General features: G+C 39.6%; 1 protein-coding gene across 1 annotated transcript in view; it reads right to left on the minus strand.

Moving 5' to 3' along the window:
• The window catches only part of KIF13A (kinesin family member 13A), a 213,938-nt gene that overhangs the window by 111,498 nt on the left and 78,875 nt on the right, over positions 1-23,565 (minus strand). Inside the window, 1 exon segment of the mRNA XM_060111361.1 lies at positions 18,485-18,497. Coding sequence (XP_059967344.1) covers positions 18,485-18,497 — 13 coding nt within the window.

The raw sequence follows: 23,565 nt of genomic DNA on the forward strand, positions 1-23,565 counted from the left end.
TCAAACATAAGGTGACCATATGTGCGTGGGTTTATCTCTGTGCTTTCATTACTGTTCCACAGATCTATATTTCTGTTTTTGTCCCAGTACCATACTGTATTGATTACTGTAGCTTTGTAGTATAGTCTGAAGCCAGGGAGCCTGACTCCTCCAGCTCTGTTTTTCTTTCTCAAGATTGCTTTGGCTATTTGGGTCTTTTGTGGCTCCAAACAAATTGTGAAATTTTTTGTTGTAGTTCTGTGAAAAATGCCATTCGTAGTTTGATAGGGATTGCATTGAATCTGTATATTGCATTGGGTAGTATAGTCATTTTCATAATGTTGATTCTTCCAATCCAAGAACATGGTATATCTCTCCATCTGTTTGTATCATCTTTAATTGCTTTCATTAGTGTCTTATACTTTTCTGCATACAAGTCTTTTGTCTCCTTAGGTAGGTTTATTCCTAGGCATTATATTCTTTTTGTTGAAGTGATAAATAGCAGTGTTTCCTTAATTTCTCTTTCAGATTTTTCATCATTAGTGTATAGGAATGCAAGAGATTTATGTGCATTAATTTTCTATCCTGCTACTTTACCAAATTCATTGATTAGCTCTAGTAGTTTTCTGGTAGAGCCTTTAGGATTCTCTATGTATAGCATTATGTCATCTGCAAACAGTGACCGCTTTACTGCTTCTTTTCCGACTTGGATTCCTTTTATTTCTTTTCCTTCTCTGATTGCTGTAGCTAAAACTTCCAAAACTATGTTGAATAACAGTGGTGAGAGTGGGCAACCTTGTCTTGTTCCTGATCTTAGTGGAAATGGTTTCAGTTTTTCACCATTGAGGACGATGTTGGCTGTGGGTCTGTCATATATGGCCTTTATTATGTTAAGGTAGGTTCCCTCTATGCCTACTTTCTGGAGGGTTTTTATCATAAGTGGGTGTTGAATTTTGTTGAAAGCTTTTTCTGCATCCATTGAGATAATCATGTGGTTTTTATCCTTCAATCTGGTAATATGGTGTATCACATTGATTGATTTGCATATATTGAAGAATCCTTGCATTCCTGGGATAAACCCCACTTGATCATGGTGCATGATCCTTTTAATGTGCTGTTGGATTCTGTTTGCTAGTACTTTGTTGAGGATTTTTAAATCTATGTTCATCAGTGATTTTGGCCTGTAGTTTTCTTTCTTTGTGACATCTTTGTCTGTTGTTGGTGTCAGGAGGATGCTGGTCTCGTAGAATGAGCTGGGGAGTATTCCTCCCTCTGTTATACTTTGGAAGAGTTTGAGAAGAATAGGTGTTAGCTCTTCTCTAAATGTTTGATAGAATTCGCCTGTGAAGCCATCTGGTCCTGGGCTTTTGTTTGTTGCAAGATTTTTAATCACAGTCTCAATTTCAGTGCTTGTGATTGATCTGTTTATATTTTCTATTTCTTCCTGTTTCAGTCTCAGAAAGTTGTGCTTTTCTAAGAATTTGTCCATTTCTTCCATGTTGTCCATTTTATTGGCATATAGTTGCTTGTAGTAATCTCTCATGATCCTTTGTATTTCTGCAGTGTCAGTTGTTACTTCTCCTTTTTCATTTCTAATTCTATTCATTTGAGTCTTCTCCCTTTGTTTCTTGATAAATCTGGCTAATGGTTTATCAATTTTGTTTATCTTCTCAAAGAACCAGCTTTAAGTTTTATTGATCTTTGCGATCGTTTCCTTCATTTCTTTTCCATTTATTTCTGATCTGATCTTTATGATTTCTTTCCTTCTGCTAACTTTGGGGGTTTTTTGTTCTTCTTTCTCTAATTGCTTTAGGTGTACGGTTAGGTTGTTTATTTGAGCTTTTTCTTGTTTCTTGAGGTGGGATTGTATTGCTATAGACTTCCCTCTTAGTACTGCTTTGGCTGCATCCCATAGGTTTTGGGTCATCGTGTTTTCCTTGTCATTTGTTTCTAGATATTTTTTGATTTCCTCTTTGATTTCTTCAGTGATCTCTTGGTTACTTAGTAGTGTACTGTTTAGCCTCCATGTGTTTCTATTTTTTACAGGTTTTTTCCTGTAATTGATATCTAGTCTCATAGCGTTGTGGTTGGAAAAGATACTTGATATGATTTCAGTTTTCTTAAATTTACAAAGGCTTGACTTGTGACCCAAGATACGATCTATCCTGGAGAATGTTCCATGAGCACTTGAGAAGAAAGTGTATTCTGTTGTTTTTGGATGGAATGTCCTATAAATATCAATTAAGTCCATCCTGTTTAATGTATCATTTTAAGCTTGTGTTTCCTTATTGGTTTTTATTGTGGATGATCTGTCCATTGGTGAAAGTGGGGTGTTAAAGTCCCCTACTATGATTGTGTTACTGTCAATTTCCCCTTTTATGGCTGTTAGCATTTGCCTTATGTATTGAGGTGCTCCTATGTTGGGTGCATAAATGTTTACAACTGTTATTATCTTCTTCTTGGATGGATCCCTTGAACATCATGTAGAGTCCTTCTTTGTCTCTTGTAATAGTCTTTATTTTAGAGTCTATTTTTTCTGATATGAGAATTGCTACTCCAGCTTTCTTTTGATTTCCATTTGCATGGAATATCTTTTTCCATCCCCTTACCTTCAGTCTGTATGTGTCCCTAGGTCTGAAGTGGGTCTCTTGTAGACAGCATATATATGGGTCATGTTTCTGTATCCATTCAGCCAGTCTATGTCTTTTGGTGGGAGCATTTAATCCATTTACATTTAAGGTAATTATCAATATGTATGTTCCTATTACCATTTTCTTAATTGTTTTGGGTTTGTTGTTGTATGTCTTTTTCTTCTCGTGTTTTCTGCCTAGAGAAGTTCCTTTAGCATTTATTGCAAAGCTGGTTTGGTGGTGCTGAATTCTCTTAGCTTTTGCTTGTCTGTAAAGGTTTTAATTTCTCCGTCAAATCTGAATGAGATCCTTGCTGGGTAATCTTGGCTGTAGGTTTTTCCTTTTCATCACTTTAAATATGTCCTGCCACTCCCTTCTGGCTTGCAGAGTTTCTGATGAAAGATCAGCTGTTAACCTTATGGGGATTTCCCTGTATGTTATTTGTTGTTTTTCCCTTGCTGCTTTTAACATTTTTTCTTTGTATTAAATGTTTGATAATTTGATTAATATGTGTCTTGGTGTGTTTCTCCTTGGATTTATCCTGTATGGGAATCTCTGTGCTTCCTGGAATTGATTAACTATTTCCTTTCCCACATTAGGGAAGTTTTCAACTATAATCTCTTCAATTTGTTCTCAGTCCCTTTCTTTTTCTCTTCTTCTTCTGGGACCCCTATAATTCAAATATTGGTGCATTTAACGTTGTCCCAGAGGTCTCTGAGAGTGTCCTCAGTTCTTTTCATTCTTTGTTCTTTATTCTGCTCTGCAGTAGTTATTTCCACTATTTTATCTTCCACGTCACTTATCCGTTCTTCTGTGTCAGTTATTCTGCTATTGATTCCTTCTAGATAATTTTAAACTTTATTGTGTTGTTCATCATTGTTTGTTTGCTCTTTAGTTCTTCTAGGTCCTTGTTAAATGTTTCTTGTATTTTCTCCATTCTATTTCCAAGATGTTGGGTCATCTTTACTATCATTACTCTGAATTCTTTTTTCAGGTAGATTGACTATTTCCTCTTCATTTTTTAGGTCTGGTGGGTTTTTACCTTGCTCCTTCATTTGCTGTGTGTTTCTCTGTCTTCTCATTTTGCTTAACTTACTGTTAAGTTTGGGGTCTCCTTTTCACAGGCTGCAGGTTCGTAGTTCCTGCTGTTTTTGGTGTCTGCCCCCAGTGGCTAAGGTTGGTTCAGTGGGTTGTGTATGAGTTGTGTCTGGTGTATGAGGCTGGATCTTGTCTTTCTGGTGGGCAGGACCACATCTGAGTTGTGTCTGGTGTATGAGGCTGGATCTTGTCTTTCTGGTGGGCAGGACCACATCTGATGGTGGGTTTTGGGGTGTCTGTGACCTTATGATTTTAGGCAGCTTCTGTGCTAATGGGTGGGGTTGTGTTCCTGTCTTGCTAGTTTTTTGGCACAGGGTGTCCAGCACTGTAGCTTGCTGGTTGTTTCTCTAGACACTGAGGTGTCTAGAGAAATCTGTAATGATGGAGGGTGGAGGTGGCTCACCACAGCAGAAGAATGGAGTGGCTTTTGAAACTCATTCTGGATGCTACTTCCGACAACTGAGGGGAATCTGAGGGACTTGGGTCCTGAGCCTATCCTCGCTGTCTCCTGCTCCTCCGATTCTTGCCACGAGTGTGCCACCATGACGCTTGGTCCCGCAGACCTGCAAATGGCAAGGGTGGGGGCGGGGGACTTCTTAATGCATACAACTGAGCAAAAAAATAAATCAAATTTGGAAACCAAGTATTTTTCATATTTCATCAATGCCAATCAACATCATGAGAACTTTTTTTGTAAAGAGACCCACAACTTCTAAGATCCTTCAACTAGAAAAAGAGCCAAAGGTACAGATGCTCCCCAGTTGTTTTTAAAATCTGAAAGTCATTGTCTTCACTGTTTTCAATAAAATGTGACTCCACCTTCTCAGAATCCCATTCCTTTCTCTCAGTTTCCAACTTGTAAAATTCAGACCAGCATTTAATTCCTTGCAGCTTGCCGTACATATCTGTCCCACCTTCCACACACTCTTTAAAATGTTAGCTTTGCATCTCTGTGAACTGCTGAACATCCTGTAAAATTATCACAAGCTGTTTTTAATAAGGCAAATGTGCTGAGTGATATACACTCTGAGGCAAATGAGCCTCAGGACTTAGGAGCAGGATGCAGCACAGTGAAAGTCCACTCTTATCGAAAAGACCCATCTCATTGGCATTTCAGCAAAATTCAACTTGCCATTTTAGAAAAAGAAAGAAAGAAAGCATCTTCTATATTCCTTGAAGAATAAGAGGGCATTGGTGTTCTAAGAAATGTGATCTGTAATCATTTTCCTGATCCATAAAAAACAAATGTAAAGGTACTTTCAATTGCATTACCTCTGTTTCCTTTCATTCGTCCTTTCCACTTGCACACTTTCACTAACATGTTCTCCAGTTATAAAACATTTCATCCATGGGGCCTCCCTGGTGGCGCAGTGGTTGAGAGTCCGCCTGCCGATGCAGGGGATACGGGTTCGTGCCCCGGTCTGGGAGGATCCCATATGCCGCGGAGCGGCTGGGCCCGTGAGCCATGGCCGCTGGGCCTGCGCATCCGGAGCCTGTGCTCCACAACGGGAGAGGCCACAACAGTGAGAGGCCCGCATACCGCAAAAAGAAAAAAAAAAAAAACAAAAACATTTCATCCAGAAAACATTCAACCAATACCGTTGCCACCCCTCTCAGTTTTAGGTACTACAGGGAACTCAAATATGCATTAGGCATGCATTTTTGTCCTCTAGTCACTTTTGGTCTAGTCACAAAGAGAAAACATAAAAGCATTATTCTTGAAAATTAAAAAAGCACGTTTTTTTCCAAAATCATTTTCATACCCTTCAACTCCTCTCCAGGCAGAAAGTCATTAACCCAATACTTTTCTCAAGATAATTTAATTTTAGGCAAAGAAATATCTACAAACATACACACCAGAGTTTTTGCAAAGTGAGTCAAAGACTACTCCCTTTCAAATTTCTTATTAAACTATTTCAGCATCATCTCACATGTCACTCCCTTATGAAACCTTTCTTAAGGACACTACTTCTTATTCTGAATTTCATACCTAGCTGACCAGATTGTGTGTGTATGTGTATGAGAAAGAGATAGACAGACTCCCTTTGTTCTATATAATTAATTCTGAGAGGTCAAGACCTTGGTTTTCCTAATGGTTTTATTGCCCATAATTCCACCAAACTAAAAATACTCTGAGAATTTACTTTTTAAAGCAACGTCGTGGTGAATGACCGTTCACTGAAACAACCTTGTAAATCTGTGTTATCCCACACGATGGCTGCTTAAAATAGCCCACACGGGTGAGTGTGAATCCTCCCACACTGCTGCAGGGTAGTAGATAACACAAAAGTCCTTGGTCAAAGCCTGTTTCCACTCAACTGTGGAAGTGACAAGACAGGTGTCACCATACAGACATTATTTGTGTGTTTACTGGATTCCCACCCCTTTCCCAAAAGACAGGAGCAAACTCCCCTATTCACCTACATATTATGTCACGAGTCAACCATCTCTTCAGCTCTGAGAGCTTCCACCAATGACCAAGAAATCCTCTGGTGGGAAGTCCGGGGAAAAAAGAAAAGAAAATGTAGAAGTCTAAGGAAGTCTCCCCTTGCTGCAGTCCCCTGCTTCTCTTCACCTCACTGGCCATTCTTCAAGACCTGCCTCAATGTCACCTCCTCCAATGCTTCCTTGACTTCCCTCCTCTGTGCTGCCGCAGTCGATAGCTTCTCCTCTCAAATACACACTCTACATAAGTAATCACACATTTTATATTAAATTAGAACTGTGGGCATTTTAGCAAAGTGTCTACTGATACGACGCTTGGTGCACAGTAAACCTCAGTATGCGGCAGCTACTGTTATCAGTTTTGATGGTATCTACTGAGGGGGTCCTCTCCCCAGTTAACAGTACAGCTGCCATTTATAGAGTGTTTATTATGTACCAGGCACCATCCTAAGTGTGTTACAGTCTGCTCAAGCTGGGAGGTTTCCTGAGTCAGGGCCTGTGCTAATTCATTTCTTTAATCATTACAGGCATAGACACAGTAGATACGTGCTCAGTATTTGCTGAATCAAATGAAGAAAGAAAAATGAAAAGGCGAAAAGGTTTATATGGCCTTGACAAGAGAGTTGCTATAGTCCATTGAGTTCTGTGTCAAAAGGATCAATACAAAACACACTGTGTACTTCCTAGCCCCCAAATCCAGAATCAAAAGGGCTTCCCGTGGGGGAGAAAAGTCCACTCTATGTGGGCTGGCTTTGCTTTGCACGAAGGCGTGTGTCTCTCTGCACTCATGCTATCCTGTCATCCTCCTCTCTGGATACAATTAATCCACTGTTCACATCTGCAGACTCAGCTGCAACTAACTGCCTGTTCTGGCCACTACTGATTTTGGAAACTGCGCCTGAGATCTCTCCACAAACCCTATTTCTCTGGTTTTATAAATATCAGCGAGCCAATGTCATGTTGGTGGTTACTTTTCAATTTTGTCCATTTGAAAGAGTACAATTAACATGAAAGACATATGCCAAATGTGATCATGTGTCCCCACACTGTATTATGAGAACTGAACCAGACCAAAAAGAACTAAAGTCCTACATTTCATGTCACGTCAAAAGTGAGAGAGTAACATTGACATATATACACTACCAAATGTGAAATAGCTAGTGGGAAGCAGCCGCATAGCACAGGGAGATCAGCTCGGTGCTTTGCGACCACCTAGAGGGGTGGGATAGGGAGGGTGGGAGGGAGACAAGAGGGAGGGGATGTGGGGATATACATATGCATATAGGTGACTCACTTTGTTATACAGCAGAAGCTTAGACAACACTGTAAAGCAATTATACTCTAATAAAGATGTTAAAAAAAAAAAATCCCCTCAGTGACAAGGTTCAGAGAGCCTCCGGGTTGGTGAACACATCCATGTGCCAGGAGGGTGACGTGACTCCACAAGGACAGGAGCTCCTGTGTTCGGGACACTTCTGGACTTCACCATACATACCTCTTCCTCTGACTGCTCACTTGTACCCTTTATCATAAACCAGTAAACCTAAGTAAGTGTTTTCTTGAGATTTGTAAGCCATTCTAGCAAATTATCAAACCTGAGGAGGGGGTCTTGGGAAGCCCTGATTTGTAGCAAAGTCAGATAGAAGCGTTTAACCTGGAGACCCACTACTTGCGATGAATGTCTGAGGAAGCGCAGTCTTGGAGGACTGAGCCCTTTATCTATGGCGTCTGTGCCAGCTCTGGGAAGTTATTGTCAGAACTGAAGTGACTTGTAGGCTACCCAGTTGGTATCCAAAGAGAATTGTTTGGTGTGGAAAACCCGTACATATGGAGTCAGATGTGTTATGAACAGAGAAAGTTTTCCTTTACCATCAATTACTTTGTTTCTGTTCCTCGCATACATCTTGATTCCTATACCATATTTCTGCCTTTTGAAACCTTCCCCATACTTGAAGGCCCTCCTCAAGATCCACTTTTAGCTAGGAAGCTTTTCTTCCTCCAGAGTCACAAAATATTGGAACAATGAATGCTGATGTTTATCATAATCTATTTTCCACTACTTACAGTGCTGTATATGTTTAATCTTCCTCACCACACTGTGAATTCCAGAGAGCAGGAACCACCAGTTGAATCACCTCTTGAGCCCCACAATACTTCCTGCAAACGTTCTCAATTAATAATTATCTAATTAATGACCTGTGAATGAATAAAGTAAAAATGCTTCCTAGGGAAAACGCATAGCAGGAAGGCTATGTTGCCATTCAATTCATGCAGCTGCAACACTCACGGACCCAGATATAAAGGCAGAAATGTAAGGGGTGACAGCAGAGCGGCTGTATTTAACAGGGTAAAAGAAATAAACAAAAGCCTCAGGACGGATGCCGAAAAGACATTCCGTACTCAGCCATGTGTTTGGCCTGAAACACTGCTGTCTGACGGAAATATGATCCAAGCTACATATGTCATTTAAATTGTGTCTATAGGCACATTACAAAGTAAAGAGATAAAGCAATTTTAATAATATTTTAATGTACCCTAATATATCTAAAAAATTTATCTTTTTTTTTTCTCATACTAATTCTTTGACATCTGGTGTGTATTTTAAACTTAGAAAAATCTCAATTTTGACCAGCCACCTAGCACATGCTTGAAAGCCACATGTGGCTAAGAGGCTGCTGTATTGGACAGCGCAGGTCTAGAACTCATCTCCTTGGAGGCCAACACTTAGTTTTCAGAAATGCACAAAGTGAACGATGAAAATGATGGTGGTCACACACTGTAAAACAAGTCTGAATGAAACTGCACTTCAGATGGCAGAGGCTGTACAGAGTAAGACTTCCCCCTACTTTTTTCTGAGTAATTTTTGTAAAGGCAGGTTTTTGGTATGGCAGCATGACTCTTTAAAGGAAACTGCCTTCAAAAAGTAACAATTTTATTTTGTTATGATGTCATTTTCTCCTGCTCACAATTTTGCCAACAAATTTATGTAACTAGAAGAGGGATTAAACACCTTGAAGTTCAGCAGTTCCTAACAATGCTTGTAAATAAAATAAAAAACATTTAAAGTGAGTTTAATTAATTAACAAGACCAAATTGTTCAGATGACTCTTACCCTAACTTATGGAGATGTTAGAACGATGATCATGACTTTAAAAATGAGCAAACTGAGTAAAAAAGAATATGACCCTTAACAAAGTGATGTTGCAGATATTTGCATTTTCCCCAAACTCTTCCTTCTTACTCTTTTCCATTTTCTTTACTGCATAAAACCCAACAAATAGAAAAGACACTTTACAACCGTGTACAGATAGTAGCAGCAATCAGAAGGCCTAGAATTGGGGCCAAAAAGCTCTCTCACTGAATAGTCTTGGCCGATTCATTCCTTAAGCCTCAATCTCCTTGGTGTTAAAGAAGAGGGTCTGAACACTCTTGAGTTCAGAAATTTCTTCCAGCTCCAAAGTGCTCACTTGGCACATGGAAGGTGCTCAGTAAACACTGAGGGATGAAGAAGAAAACAGAAAAAGGAGGAAGAATTCATTTGTTTTTCTCTGCATGTATTTCAGTGTGGCTCTGGGGGAAAGTAAGACACTTGTGCCAGAAATGACAAAAGCAGGAAAAGTGAAGGGTCCTAGAACATGCCTGATATTCTGAGGGCCATCGGGGAGATCCAGAACTGGGCTTCTGAAGGCAAAGCTACTGAGACTGGGACATTTTCCTGTTTTCCATCAATAAAGCATGCGTAACACATAATTAGATAGAGACCTTACACATGTGTCTTCTCCCTCTGTACCACCTCTCTGCCAAAATCCAATGTTTGTGAGAAGGTGGCTAACCAAACAAGCAATGTCCCCTTTTACCTCCATCTGCAATACCTCTAAGACAAAAACCTCAACACTACAGTCAGACCAATAAGGAAAAACACACCTATTTCAACTCTGAAAATTATAAGACAAAGGCTCTGTTTTATTTATTTATTTATTTTTGGCTGCATTGGGTCTTCGTTGCTGCGTGCAGGCTTTCTCTAGTTGCAGTGAGCGGGGCCTACTCTTCGTTGCAGTGCACGGGCTTCTTACTGCAGTGGCTTCTCTTGTTGCAGAGCACAGGCTCTAGGCATGCAGGCTTCAGTAGTTGCAGCACAGGGACTCAGTAGTTGTGGCTCAGGGGCTCTAGAGTGCAGGCTCAGTAGTTGTGGCGCATGGGCTTAGTTGCTCCGTGGCGTGTGGGATCTTCCCGGACCGGGCTCGAACCAGTGTCCCCTGCACTGGCAGGTGGATGCTTAACCACTGCACCACGAGGGAAGTCCCAAGGCTCTTTGTTTTAAACTAACGAGGAGGCATAAAGCAGGTGTCTCCATGTCTGTCTAAAGCTTATTTTTCTTTTTTAAGGGAAGTAGAACACACTCCAATAAACACTGCATAATATGCTACTGGTAAAAGGATTAATAGGTATGCACTCAGCCCAAGCTAAAATAAATGTTTCTCCACTCTGGAGTACAAATTTACAAAATGTAACACCAAAGAGAAAAATCCAAATGTATAGTACAAAACAATTTATACAAGGATAAATTTGTGTAAATTTTCCTTTCTATTCTAATATGCTACATACCTATGCAATATAAAAAAAATGTTTAATCTCACTTTTAAATGTCAACCAGAAGAATATTTTTTCCTTGTCCTAATACAACACTAGAAAAAATAACTTTTAAGAACAAAAGAAACACCATTTGGCGAGTGTAAGTATGTGTCCTCAATGCCATCACGAGCAGCAGTACCACATGAGTACCTGCTTTCTCTTCTGAGTTTTCATTGGTTCTTCCCCATCTTTCCATTCCCTAGAGCAGGATGGGTCCCAGGGTATTAGCCTCTACTCTCAGGTCTTCTATTCCATTTAATCCTTTCTTCCTTGACAACATAATCAATACCTCTTCCTTTATCTCTGCTCTCCTTCCCACAAGAATTTACCTGACCTTTCTAGGGCAGACTACAAACCTTGTACAACCTAGTTATCTCTATCAGATGCCTCGTCATCATTTCCAATTCAACCCACTCTAAACCTGAACTCTGACTCCTCTTGCCGTACTGTCTTCTCCCACATGCTATAAGCACCCAAGTCCTGGATACTTTAGTTCTGTGATGTTTTGATCATTCTTCCCTTCCTCTTCTCCACTCTCATGGCACCGTGCCAGTGCAGGCCCTCATTACCTCTTTCCTGGCACATTTTATTGAATACCATCCCGAGCCCACCCACTGACCAAACCCAATTTATTTTATGCTCTGCTTTCAGATTAATCTTCTGAAAGGGAGCCTGAACTATGCCATTGCCTTGCTCAAAACAGGCAACAGAGACACTGAATGTATCAAGGTCCAACCCTGGCATCAAGGTCTTCCACAGCTGGATTTGGTTTCAACCTCCTTCTTTTTTTCTTTTTTTCTTTTTTTTTTTCTGCGGTACGCGGGTCTCTCACTGTTGTGGCCTCTCCCATTGCGGAGCACAGGCTCTGGATGCGCAGGCTCAGCGGCCATGGCTCACAGGCCTAGCCGCTCTGCGGCATGTGGGATCTTCCCAGACCAGGGCACGAACCCATGTCCCCTGCATCGGCAGGCGGACTCTCAACCACTGCGCCACCAGGGAAGCCCTTTTTTTTTGGCCACACCACATAGCTTGTTGGATCTTAGTTCCCCGACCAGGGATCGAACCTGGGCCCTTGGCAGTGAAGTGCAGAGTCCTAACCACTGGACCGCCAGGGAATTTCCTCAACCTCCTTCTGGATGTGTCACCCAGGACTCCCCTTCATGTACCAGTAGTCCATCTCTATGCTATGTTATTCTCTGAATACAGTTGATATTTTCTCCATCTCTCGGCACATCTGTCTACAGTCCAATGACCAAATGTATGTGGGATGTTAATAAAAAGGTCTTGTGCATTTTTCACTAAGTATATCCATAAGTATTTAATGTTCTTGAAGCTACTGTAATTTATTGGGTTGTTTTAAATTTTTATTTTCTAATTGTTCATGCTAGTGTAAAGAAGTACAATTTGTATTTTCACCTTTTTCTTGCTACGTTGACACTTGTTAAGGTCTAGAAGTTTATTTAGAGATTTCTTAATTTTTTTCAAATATATGACCTTATTATCTACAAATAAAGATGCTTTTGCTTCCTCCTTCCCAATCTGAATTTCTTTTTTTTTTAAATCTTTATTGGTGAATTTCTTTTATTTTTTTTCTTCCCTAATTACACTGGCTAAGAACTCCAGTCAATGTTGATATTGCTCTAGCTACTAGAGCAATATCCTCGCCTTATTCCCCATCTTGGATGGAAAGTTAAATACGATGACAGCTGAAGATGTGTAATGGATGCCCTTTACCATTTTTTTTTTTTTTTTTTTTTTTTTTTTTGCGGTATGCGGGCCTCTCACTGCTGTGGCCTCTCCCGTTGCAGAGCACAGGCTCCGGATGCGCAGGCTCAGCGGCCATGGCTCACGGGCCCAGCCGCTCCGCGGCATATGGGATCCTCCCAGACCGGGGCACGAACCCGTATCCCCTGCATCGGCAGGCGGACTCTCAACCACTGCGCCACCAGGGAGGCCCGCCCTTTACCATTTTAAGGAGATTTCTGTCTACTACTAGCTTGTTGCAAGTTTATATCATAAATAAGTGTTGAACTTTGTCAAATGCTTTTTTCTGCATCTACTGAGATGATCACATGGCTTTTCTTTTTTCTTCTGTGAGTATGAATTACATTTATTTTTCATAATAATTTTTTAAAGGAGTTTAGGTTTACAGAAAAATTGAGCAGCTAGTGAAAAGAGTTTCCATATACTCCCTCTTCTTGAATACCCCCTTGGCAGTTTCCCATTACTAATAACTTGCATTAGTGTGTTGTATTTGTTATAAATAGATAAACCAATATTGATACATTATTCATAACTAAACTCCATACATTAAGGTTCACTCTTTTGAGCTGTACAGTCCTATGAGTTTTGATAAATGCATAATGTCATAATCCACCCTTAAAGTATCATACAGAATACTTTCACTGCCCTAAAAATCCTGTAATTCACCTATTTACTCATCTCTCCTCTCCCCTCGCTCCTCCTGGCAACTACTGATTTCCTCCCTTCCTCTCTGAAGGCATCCAAGTTTGCACTGAATTTTAATTTGGATTTAAAGTGGATCTGGCAGGGACTCCTCAGGTGATCCAGTGGTAAAGAGTCTGCCTTCCAATGCAGGGGACGCAGGTTTGAACCCTGGTTGGGGAACTAAGATCCCACATGCCGCGGGGCAACTAAGCCCGTGCTGCAAACTACAGAGCCCACGTGCCCTGGAGCCCGCACGCCACAACTAGAGAGAGAAAACCCACACGCCACAACTAGAGAGAAGCCCACGCACCATAACTAGAGAGAAACCCAAGCAGACCATGCGCCATAATGAGAAAGTTCCTGCATGCCTCAACAAAGATCCCATGTGCCGGGGCTTCCCTGGTGGCACGGTGGTTGAGAGTCCACCTGCCGATGCAGGGGATGCGGGTTCATGCCTTGGTCCGGCGGATCCCACATGCCGTGGAGCGGCTGGGCCCATGAGCCATGGCCACTAAGACTGCACGTCCGGAGCCTGTGCTCCGCAACGGGAGAGGCCACAGCAGTGAGAGGCCCGCATACCGCAAAAATAAAAAAATCCCGTGTGCCAAAACTAAGACTCGACGCAGCCAAAAAAATAAATAAATAAAATAAAAAATAAAGTGGACCTGGCATATTGTAAATGCTGAATTAAAGATAGCTATTATTAATTGTAACAATGAAAACAGCATTCTAAGAGTACAGTTCCAGGGATGGATATAAAGAATGTGAGATTTTTTTCCTTCATAACAGTTGGGTAGGAATAGTGATAACTCAACCAAATATTCAAAATGACAGCCCCTCCTTTCTCCTAATCAGCACTTCTACCTTAGAATATTTTTTAGTAAAATGTACAAAATCCTTACACATAATGGAAACAGTAAATATTGCAGTTAGGTGATGATTATTTACCATCATCATATAATTAGACATAATTTCAATAACTGCCCACACAGAGAATAATGAAAAGATATTCCTTAGGAAAACACATATTAATGACAAGAGAATCCAAGTTGGTGGAGAGATTTGTAAGGTCCAGTGGGCACTTTCCCTTTGGGGTCAGGCCTGAGAGAAGCATCAGGATCATGACCACAGTTTGCTTATCCATTCCCTTACTGAAGGACATCTTGGATGCTTCCAGTTTTTGGCAATTTTGAATGAAGCTTCTGTAAACACTCATGTGCAGGTTTCTGTATAGACAGAAATTTTCAACTCATTTGAGTAAATACCTAGAAGCATGATTGCTTGGTTGTATGATAAGAATATGTTCAGCATTACATGAAACTTCCATGTTGTCTTTCTACACTTTCTACACCACTTTCCATTCTCACCAGCAACAGAGAGTTCCACATCCTCACAAGCTTTGGTCTTGACAGATTTTTGGATTTTAGCCATTCTAATAGGTGTGTAGTGGTATCTCAGTGTTGTTTTAATGTGTAATTTCCTTATGACATATGATGTTGAGCATTTTTTCATGTGTGTATTTGCCATTTGTGTATCTTCTTTGATGAAGGGTCTTTTCTGGTCTTTTGCCCATTTTTTTCCATTGGGTAGTTCACTTTCTTACTGTTGAGTTTTAAGAGTTCTTTGTATATTTTGGATAATTGTCCTTTATCAGATTAGTTTTACAAATATTTTCTCCTAGTCTGTAGCTTTCTTTTTATTCTCTAAAGAGTGTCTTTGCAGAGCCAAAGTTTTTACTTTTAATGAAGTCCCATTAATCAATTTTATTTTTATGGATAGGCTTTCGATGTTGTATCTAAAAACTGATCACCAACCCCACGTTTTCCAAGATTTCCCTTATGTTATTTTCTAGAAGTTCTATGGTTTTGCATTTTATATTTAGCTCTATGATCCATTTTGAGTTAATTTTTGTGAAGGGTATAAGGTTTAAGTTCATTTCTGTGCATGTGGATGTCCAGTTGTTCCAGAACCATTTGTCTCCTCTGTACTTCATTTTGATATTTTCTGCTAACCTATCTTCTAATTATTTAACTCTCTCTTCAGCTGGATCTATTCTGCTGCTAAACCCTAAGTTCTTAATTTTGGTTTGGGGTTTGTCAGGGTAAGAATTTCTGTTGGGTAATTTTCCAAATTTGATTTGTCACTTTATATAATTTCCAGTCCTCTCTAACATTTTAAAATCTTGTCTTTTATCTCTTTGAATATAATAACCATAGTTATTTTAAAGTTCATGCCTAACAATTTGAATATCTGAAGTATCTGTGATTCTACTTCTTTATTATTGCTGTCAGTTCTTTTTTTTTTTTAATCTTTATTGGAGTATAATTGCTTTACAATGTTGTGTTAGTTTCTGCTGTACAACAAAGTGAATCAGCTGTATGCATACATATATCCCCATATTCCCTCCCTCTTAAGCCTCCCTCCCACCCTCCCTATCCCACCCCTGTAGGTCATCACAAAGCATCAAGCTGATCTCCCTGTGTTATGCAGCAGCTTCCCACTAGCTATCTATTTTACATTTGGTAGTGTATATATGTCAGTGCTACTCTCTCACTGAGTCCCAGCTTCCCTTTCCCCTCCGTGTCCTCAAGTCCATTCTCTACATCTGCGTCTTTATCTCTGCCCTGGCACTAGGTCCATCAGTACCATTTTTTTAGATTCCATATATATACGTTAGCATAGTTCTTGTTCATGTTGCCTTATCTTGCAATGCACCTCTATCTTTGATTGGATGCTGCACATTATATTATTTAAATGCCTTGTAGAATCATTAGAGACAGGATTACATTTGCTTTCCTGCCAGGTGAGATGGGGACCTGCATTCTAGGATCACTTTGATCCATTTTTAGTGCTCAAGACTTCCTGGATCACACAAAGAAACTTGCAATCACACAGCAATCCATGTGAGGACTGGTTTACTTCTGTTTCACCCTTACACTCCACCCAAGGCTGGGTTGCAAACCATGTTGCCAACCAAAACCATAAGAAGTTTGCTAAGGATTCCACCTCTGGAAGACCCTGAATTCCAACACTTTTTCCCCCTAGGTCCCCTAGACCCTACAAGACTGTCAGAAACACAGCTCTGCCTTTAAGCTAATTTTGTCTGAATGGCAAACACCCAAATACCAGATTCACCTCCCTACGTATCCACCTCCTCTTGGATCTTTTTCCAGTGCCTACAAGTATAGGTTTTTACTATTTTGTCCAGTCTTAGCTGCCAGTTCTGCAGAAGTCAGAACAGGACTCTTCATCCTATGAGTTCCACAAATATTTTCCTCTTGTGGCCTTTAACACAACTGATTTTATATTGTGCGTATGTTCCCTACCCCAACCGTTTTAGAATGCTAGGATCAGGTCTGATTCATGCAGCACTTGGCCCCTACCCAGAATATTTGCTAAATCGAAACCTGTCTTCTTTGATGCTTTTGCTAATTATTCATGTTCAAAATCTCTTTGTTTTAAATCAATAAAATTTCATACTTATATAATCATCATTAAAAATATCTTTCCATTCCCCATTTGCTTTCAATATTTACAGTTTCTGCAAGAAAAGACCTTATCTATTTTAGTGTCTTTTAAAAAAATCTGACTCTATTATGTCATTTATTTTATTTCAAGATGATCTTTACACTTTCCAGATGTGTCTTATGGCATGCACATACATATTTAAATGTGGTGATTTAACATTCATTTTATTTTGATAATTTCATGACACTTCTTAGGAACTATCAGTAGGATACCTAGTGAAACCACCATACTATAGATACTGGATAGAAAATAACCAGAACATTTTCTGTGTATAAAGCAATTAGTGATTTTTTTAGAAAATGTGTTTTTGTGCCTCTTTTTCATTTTACTGTTTCTCCTTCATTAAGTAACCATATGTGGAACTGCTCAGGATTTCATTGCCTTTTTCTGTAGGGAAAGAATGAAATATATCACAAGGTTGACTGTCTGTTCTGAAACCTCTAGGAACCAACAGTAAGGGAAGGAAGAGCTACTTAAGGGGAGCTCCCATCTTTCTGAGGAGCAGAGACATTTTTGGTTGCAAATTTTAGGGATATATCCACATCAATAATTGCTCAGGGAGAACCTTCCCATCCCCCAGATTTGGCCAGGATGCCAGTGCTTATACTTCTAAACATCATATATTCCCTCTTTCTTAGAAGATTTCGTATTATTTGTTCAATGTACGCCTTCCTTCTTGGAGCTGGAACTCTTAGTGCCAAAGACCATTCCTACACTGCCTTCAATAAACATAAAGGCTAACATTTAGCAATTTAGTGGCTTTCAATACTTCAAAAGCTAAGTTAGATTTTCCTTCATAATCCCAGAGGTAAGTAAACCTAATCTATTCTGGATTTCTTCCCCTCACCCAACATGCCTTAGATTCTGACCAGGTAATGTGTGTGGGTGTAGTCTGACTTGATCCCATCTCAAAAAACAAAGCTATAACCAGCATCATTGGTCAGAGGCTTGTTGCATTTCTCCTTCCTTTTGGCACTAAGTGTCCCTTGGATACCCAATAAAATAGCCACCAGTAATAAAATCAGCCTTCAATTATTTAGGAGTTGGTCATTCAGATGCCCTGCTTCTCATTTTCTTCTTTTCCTACCTACTCTCTAACTTTTGGGCTTCTCACTGGCACACATGCCATCAAAGGCTGGCCAGAACAAGGGGGCTAGCTCTAATTAGTGGACTTTGTGATTGGCTAGAAACTCCAAAAAAAGCACATAAAGTTGGTAGATGGTTGAAACCCTAAAAGTTTGGAGAATTTTTCTGATGATATCAATTATTCTTAGTAGGACCCAGAAAAGATAGTTTGTCCAGTCAATAACCATAGTTACTAACCTATCATTATGTTACCATTTTTGTTTTTCCATTTTCTAGGTGGTGATATTATCTAGTTCTCCGCTTACCCAATCTGTGAATTAGGACATTTTATTTCATCTCTCTGAGCCTCATTTCATCATCAATAAAACAGAAACAGTAACCAAACAGGTTTATTCTGACCCAGGCATTAATTCCAAGAATGAAATAACGTATGAAAGTGTTTTGTAAATGTAGAGGACCATTCGTATTTTATATCATTACCAACATTAATTGTTTGCTCTCGGTTTAAGTTTTACATTAGAATGCCAATTTGTCTTCTCAAAAGCAGAGGTGCTTCACATGGGTTATTGTGATGGATAAAATTCAGGATTTTAGCACACCTGGCCAGCATGCATGCCAAATTCCATATCGGTGCTTACCTTGGGAGGTTTCCTGAATGATGGAAACAAAACATTCAGCAGCAGAAGTAGAGAGGGTTGTCAACACAGCAGCCACACGTCAGAAGGAAGCAATGAAAAGAGAAAAAAAACAAGGGAAACTCAGCATCTTGATTACATGATCTGAAAGATATTCTACTTCACAAAGATCAGGAGCCATATTCACTTCACTGCCTGAGGTGATAAACTTTTTTTATTTGTTCAAAAATATAGTGTGGGTGTCAGTTTCTTTCCTGGTTTAATAGAATGTATCCAGTCATTCAGAGGTATTTTTAACGATTCTAAAAAAGCCAACAAAAAGAGCATCAGAATAAAGAAAGATGCTGCAATCATACTGCATGCGGTCAAATACTTTAAAATCAATTTTCACATTTAAATTTTTCTTAAATTCGCCTTAATATATATGTATATTTCCTTTGAAAAATACTCTAATCAATATGGGGTTTTTTCTCCCAATTAAAAACCATGGTTTAAATGACAATTTTCACATATTTCAACCCAGAATAAAAATTTGAAAGCAAGTTACATCCTTCCTTATCACCAACAACACATGCATTTTTTATCATTAATTTTTTGCATTCAAAAATGACTGAAACTACATCCAGAAAAAACTTGGAAAAGGAAATAGTTTTCAAAGTAACAAACCATTAGGCTTACTTGCTTTGTAAATGTTTTGATCGTATACAAAACTGAGCTGAACTATGATTTTTTATGGTATGTGATCCTATCACAGGGTCTTGGTCTTCTTGATGTGGTTATTCTTAATCAATTTCCAATATCATCAATTCAGAAACTGCAAAATTATTGTTAAATAGAAATGGGGTAATTTTTCCAGTGGCTTTAATCCTTCTTCACAGGGGATAGAATCATGAGAATAAGAAATGGATTTTCCAGGGCAGAGGGCATGGAAACCAAAAGGTACAGGCAAAAACTGCATGGTGCTCTTTCTCCATCATTGTGTCTAACACTCCCCACAGAACTTTGAGGGCCCCAAATAAAACCCAGAGCTCAGAATCAAGGAAAGGAACTCCATGGATTCCACAATCAGGTAGGTAACTCTAACCTTTAAATCTAGGGAAAGAAAATCATGACATTTCTTATAATGATGAAGATAAAAAATTATCTTCTTAAAATTCCATAAATTAGCTAATAAGTAAATGAGTCCTTATGTTATGACCCCAGGAAGGCACAACAGGAATGTGATTTTTGTCTTCAGGTTTTAAGAGAGAAACTTTCTAGAAAAACTGTTATCTCTGGCTGCTATTAAGCAAGTCTCAACATTGTGTGTGTCTGTCCTTTAAAACAAGATAAACATTTATAGATGTTGTTATAACACTGCATGAGTGTTTTTAATTCTAAGAAAGCCATGGGTCTCTGCTCTGTGCATAAAACTTGAGGTTTCTGCCAAGAAAATGTCCTTAAGTGGAACAACTGCTCCAGAAGGCATCTGTTCTGAGCAGGTAGAACAATGATGAAAACCTCATGCACAGTACTTTTGACAACGCCTCCTCTTATTTTGCTTGCTTGATTTTTTAAAAGCCATTTAAATCACGGCTTTATTCAACAGGGTAAAGAAAAGCCACTTGACTTGGCTTGCGATAAGGCAACCATATGAAACAGCATGGGCCAAATTGATAAAATATATGCTTCGCATTTAGGCTACAATGAACCAAGTAATCTAATGGGGGTAGAACATGCTAACAGAAATCCCAGGGATTTCTCCAGGGTTCTCATGTGCTTCAGGACTGTACAATAACCGTCACCAGCGGCACAGAACAAGTGCTGGTTTGTAGCCAGTAGTACACTGACCTCCTCCGCTGTCCAATAATAGTTATCCTTTCCTTATTGACATTTCAATACAGTTTTCTTTATTCCTATCAGGAAACCAGTCCTATTTCAACATTTTAAGTACTTTGTAAGTGTATCCCTCTTTCTTAGAAAGATAGCACATAATATGGGAATGCCAATGTAATTCTGCTACCTTCTTTTGTGTTTCTAAGGATGGTTTGTTAAGAATAAAGGGAGACTGGGAGGCATGGGAAAAAGGCAAGCCACTAAGTGAAACGGCCACTACCCAAATTACTCATCGTTGAGTTTAGAACAAGGATCCTGGCTACAGAAGGAGAAGTGGGTCATTTAGTTGATCACAACTGTACTTCATTAATTGGTAAACAAACATTTCTTGAGGGTTGAATTAGGTGATAAGCAACTAAGTTATCCTAATTCAGAACCACAGTTTACTGCCCCAATCCCCAGAGGCTATATATCATTTTTGGGGGCCTGTGAAGAAAAATTTTTCCAACATGAGTAATACTGATACTACAACCAAATACGGCATGCTATCCTTTGGGAAAAAAAACAACTAATGTGATATTGCAATGTAAAGATAAAAATTCTCACACATGTATCTATGAAAGAAAATAAATAATATAAAAATTGATCAGAAACATAATCAATATTAAATACTTTTTTTAAAGTTACAGCCTTTGTTGATTATATCAATGAAGTCTTATCAACAAAGAGTTCCATCTAACTCTGTTAGGTCCAGCCTATTGCTGATACCTGCGTGGCTCACTTAGAGAAAGAGGCAATATTCCTGGCTAACAAACATCCAATGAACTACAAAGAACATCCTTTTGCAAAACACCAAAGGTTCCTTCCTCTCCCAGGACAAGCAAGTTGATGGATCTCTTCAAGGTCACCCACACTGTGTGCATTTCTCATGCAACTCATGTAATTTCCGTGCCTTTCACCCCCTTCTGCCCACTAGAATTTTCTCCTCTCCAACATCCAGCTCAAGGCTCCACTCGCTCAATTCCTCATCAATTGTTTGAGAGCACCTTGGCCTTCACTACCTCTGATACCCTAGGATTCCTATGGTCAACAAAACAGCTTAACACTCACGAGCACACATCAAGTCCTGTAGCCTTCAGTGATTCTGTCTGAATTGGAATCTCATGTATCCTTAAGACCTAAACCCCTTGAAAGCAGAGGCTTGCATGATCTCAGTCCCCGATGCCACATATTTATGTAGAACTGAAATCATTGTAAGAACTCAGAAGTAATTTTTTACATTAATGGGTTAAACATAATCTAGATGTGAGGATTTTCTTCCACCAACACCTCAATCCCACAATTCCAAAATTTGGGGGCAAGATTTTATTTATTTATTTTTGGCCATGCCACGTGGCTTGTGGGATCTTAGTTCCCCAACCAAGGATCAAACCTAGGAATTCCCACGGGGGCAAGATTGCTTGCATTTAATAGCAGAGACGATGTCAAGGATTGTCAGAAAATGTAGACTGTTTCCAAGGTCTTGATTTAAAATAATTATTTCTCTAGATGAGCATTCATACAGAGAAGTTCAAAGGGATGCCAACAGGGGTCAAGCCCTCAAAACCTTCGTAGGTCAACTAGGTTCAGAAATGTGGGTTCAGTCTGATGAGATGAGAGGAGACACACACACATGGAAATGGGGCCGTAAAGGTAAGCTGGATCTATACTGGGCCAGGTCTTGAAATGAGCCGTCAGTACTTAATTTAGTAGATAGTACAAATCTGAAAGGTTTAACAAGAGAGTGAGATAAATAAGGCAGTATAAATAGCATATTACAAGGACAGCAGTCCTATATAGCTGTTGTCCTTTCCTCACACCTCACACTGAAAGATTTCTGGGACAAGGAGTCTTTTGTCCATTATTTGCAGCCTATTGACTACAGTGAGCTACTTACAAGTTAGATGGCCAAAGACCCTGATGTCCACAAGCCCTAACCCCAGTCAGTGCTTCAAGAGACATGAGTGATCAGTGACTTCGTCTGAAACAGAAAGTTCTCTTCCATGTGCTAATGATGTCATTGATTGATGGCTGGAAACTGCCACAACCCATATCAGAAAGATACAGAGCTAAATGACATTTGACTCCCGGACATTACTCTAAGGACATACACTTTGTAAAGCCCTTGATTTTCACTTCCCACTTGGAGAGCTAAACATTGGGTCACAACAGCGTCCAAGTAATCCTGTTAACCAGCAAGCATTGAACGAGTACCAATTCCTACACTGCACATCATAGGTGCTTTGAGGGACGTTAGAGGAATGAGGCATGATCTCTGACCTCAAGAAGCTTAACACCTTGTAACAGAGACAGATACATACGTGAATAACTAATATCAAGTGGACTGTGATGAGTGTCAAAGCACAGATAGAAACAAAGAGCTATATTCAGTCAACAAATAGTTAAACACATACTGTGTGCTACTTTGTTGAGGTACAAAAATAAATTAGACATGCTGCCTTTCAGAAAACAATAAATGGAACTTATACACATTCTGTGATGTGCAGAGACGCCCCAAAGAGGGAAATATAAACTGGGAAAGAAGAGAAGTTTCTCAGAGAGGGAAATCTAGAAGGCTGAATAGAGGCACCCAGCTGACAGGGTGAAGAAATGGCATCCCAATAGGGAGAACCGTGTGTGCAAAAAGCATCAGAGTACACAGCTCGCTTGAGGACCAGAGCATCATCGGACTGTTCTGTCACCGAGCTCAGTACTTTGTCCACAGAAAGAGACAGTGGGACACCGGATGATACAGGGTTGGGATTTGGTTGGACAGGTGGGTATAAAGGTTCATCTTCAATGACAGTTGATTAACTTTAGTTTGAAGATAAGTTTATATACTTGTATACCAACAAATGAACATATTCAAGCACTTCTATGAGTTATAAAAAGCAGATGGGGTTACATATTTTGAAGAGCCTCTGAAACCAACTACAAGAAGAATGCAAATGCCAAAAGCATTAAATTCCATGACAAAGCCTGGTTTTAAACCCTTAAAAAAGAGGTATTAGAGTCAGCAGGTTATAAAGCTTATATGAAGTTACAGCAAAATTTTCTGAACACTGATGAAGCTGATTCTTTTTTAAACTTTTTATTTTATATTGGAGTATAGCCGATTAACAATGTTATGATTTTTCAGGTGCACAGCAAAGCGACTCAGCCATACATATACATGTATCCATTCTTCCCCAGACTCCCCTCCCATCCACGCTGCCCCGTAACACTTAGCA

This window comes from Mesoplodon densirostris, chromosome 10, assembly GCF_025265405.1.
Source record: "Mesoplodon densirostris isolate mMesDen1 chromosome 10, mMesDen1 primary haplotype, whole genome shotgun sequence".
Taxonomy (NCBI): Eukaryota; Metazoa; Chordata; class Mammalia; order Artiodactyla; family Ziphiidae; genus Mesoplodon; species Mesoplodon densirostris.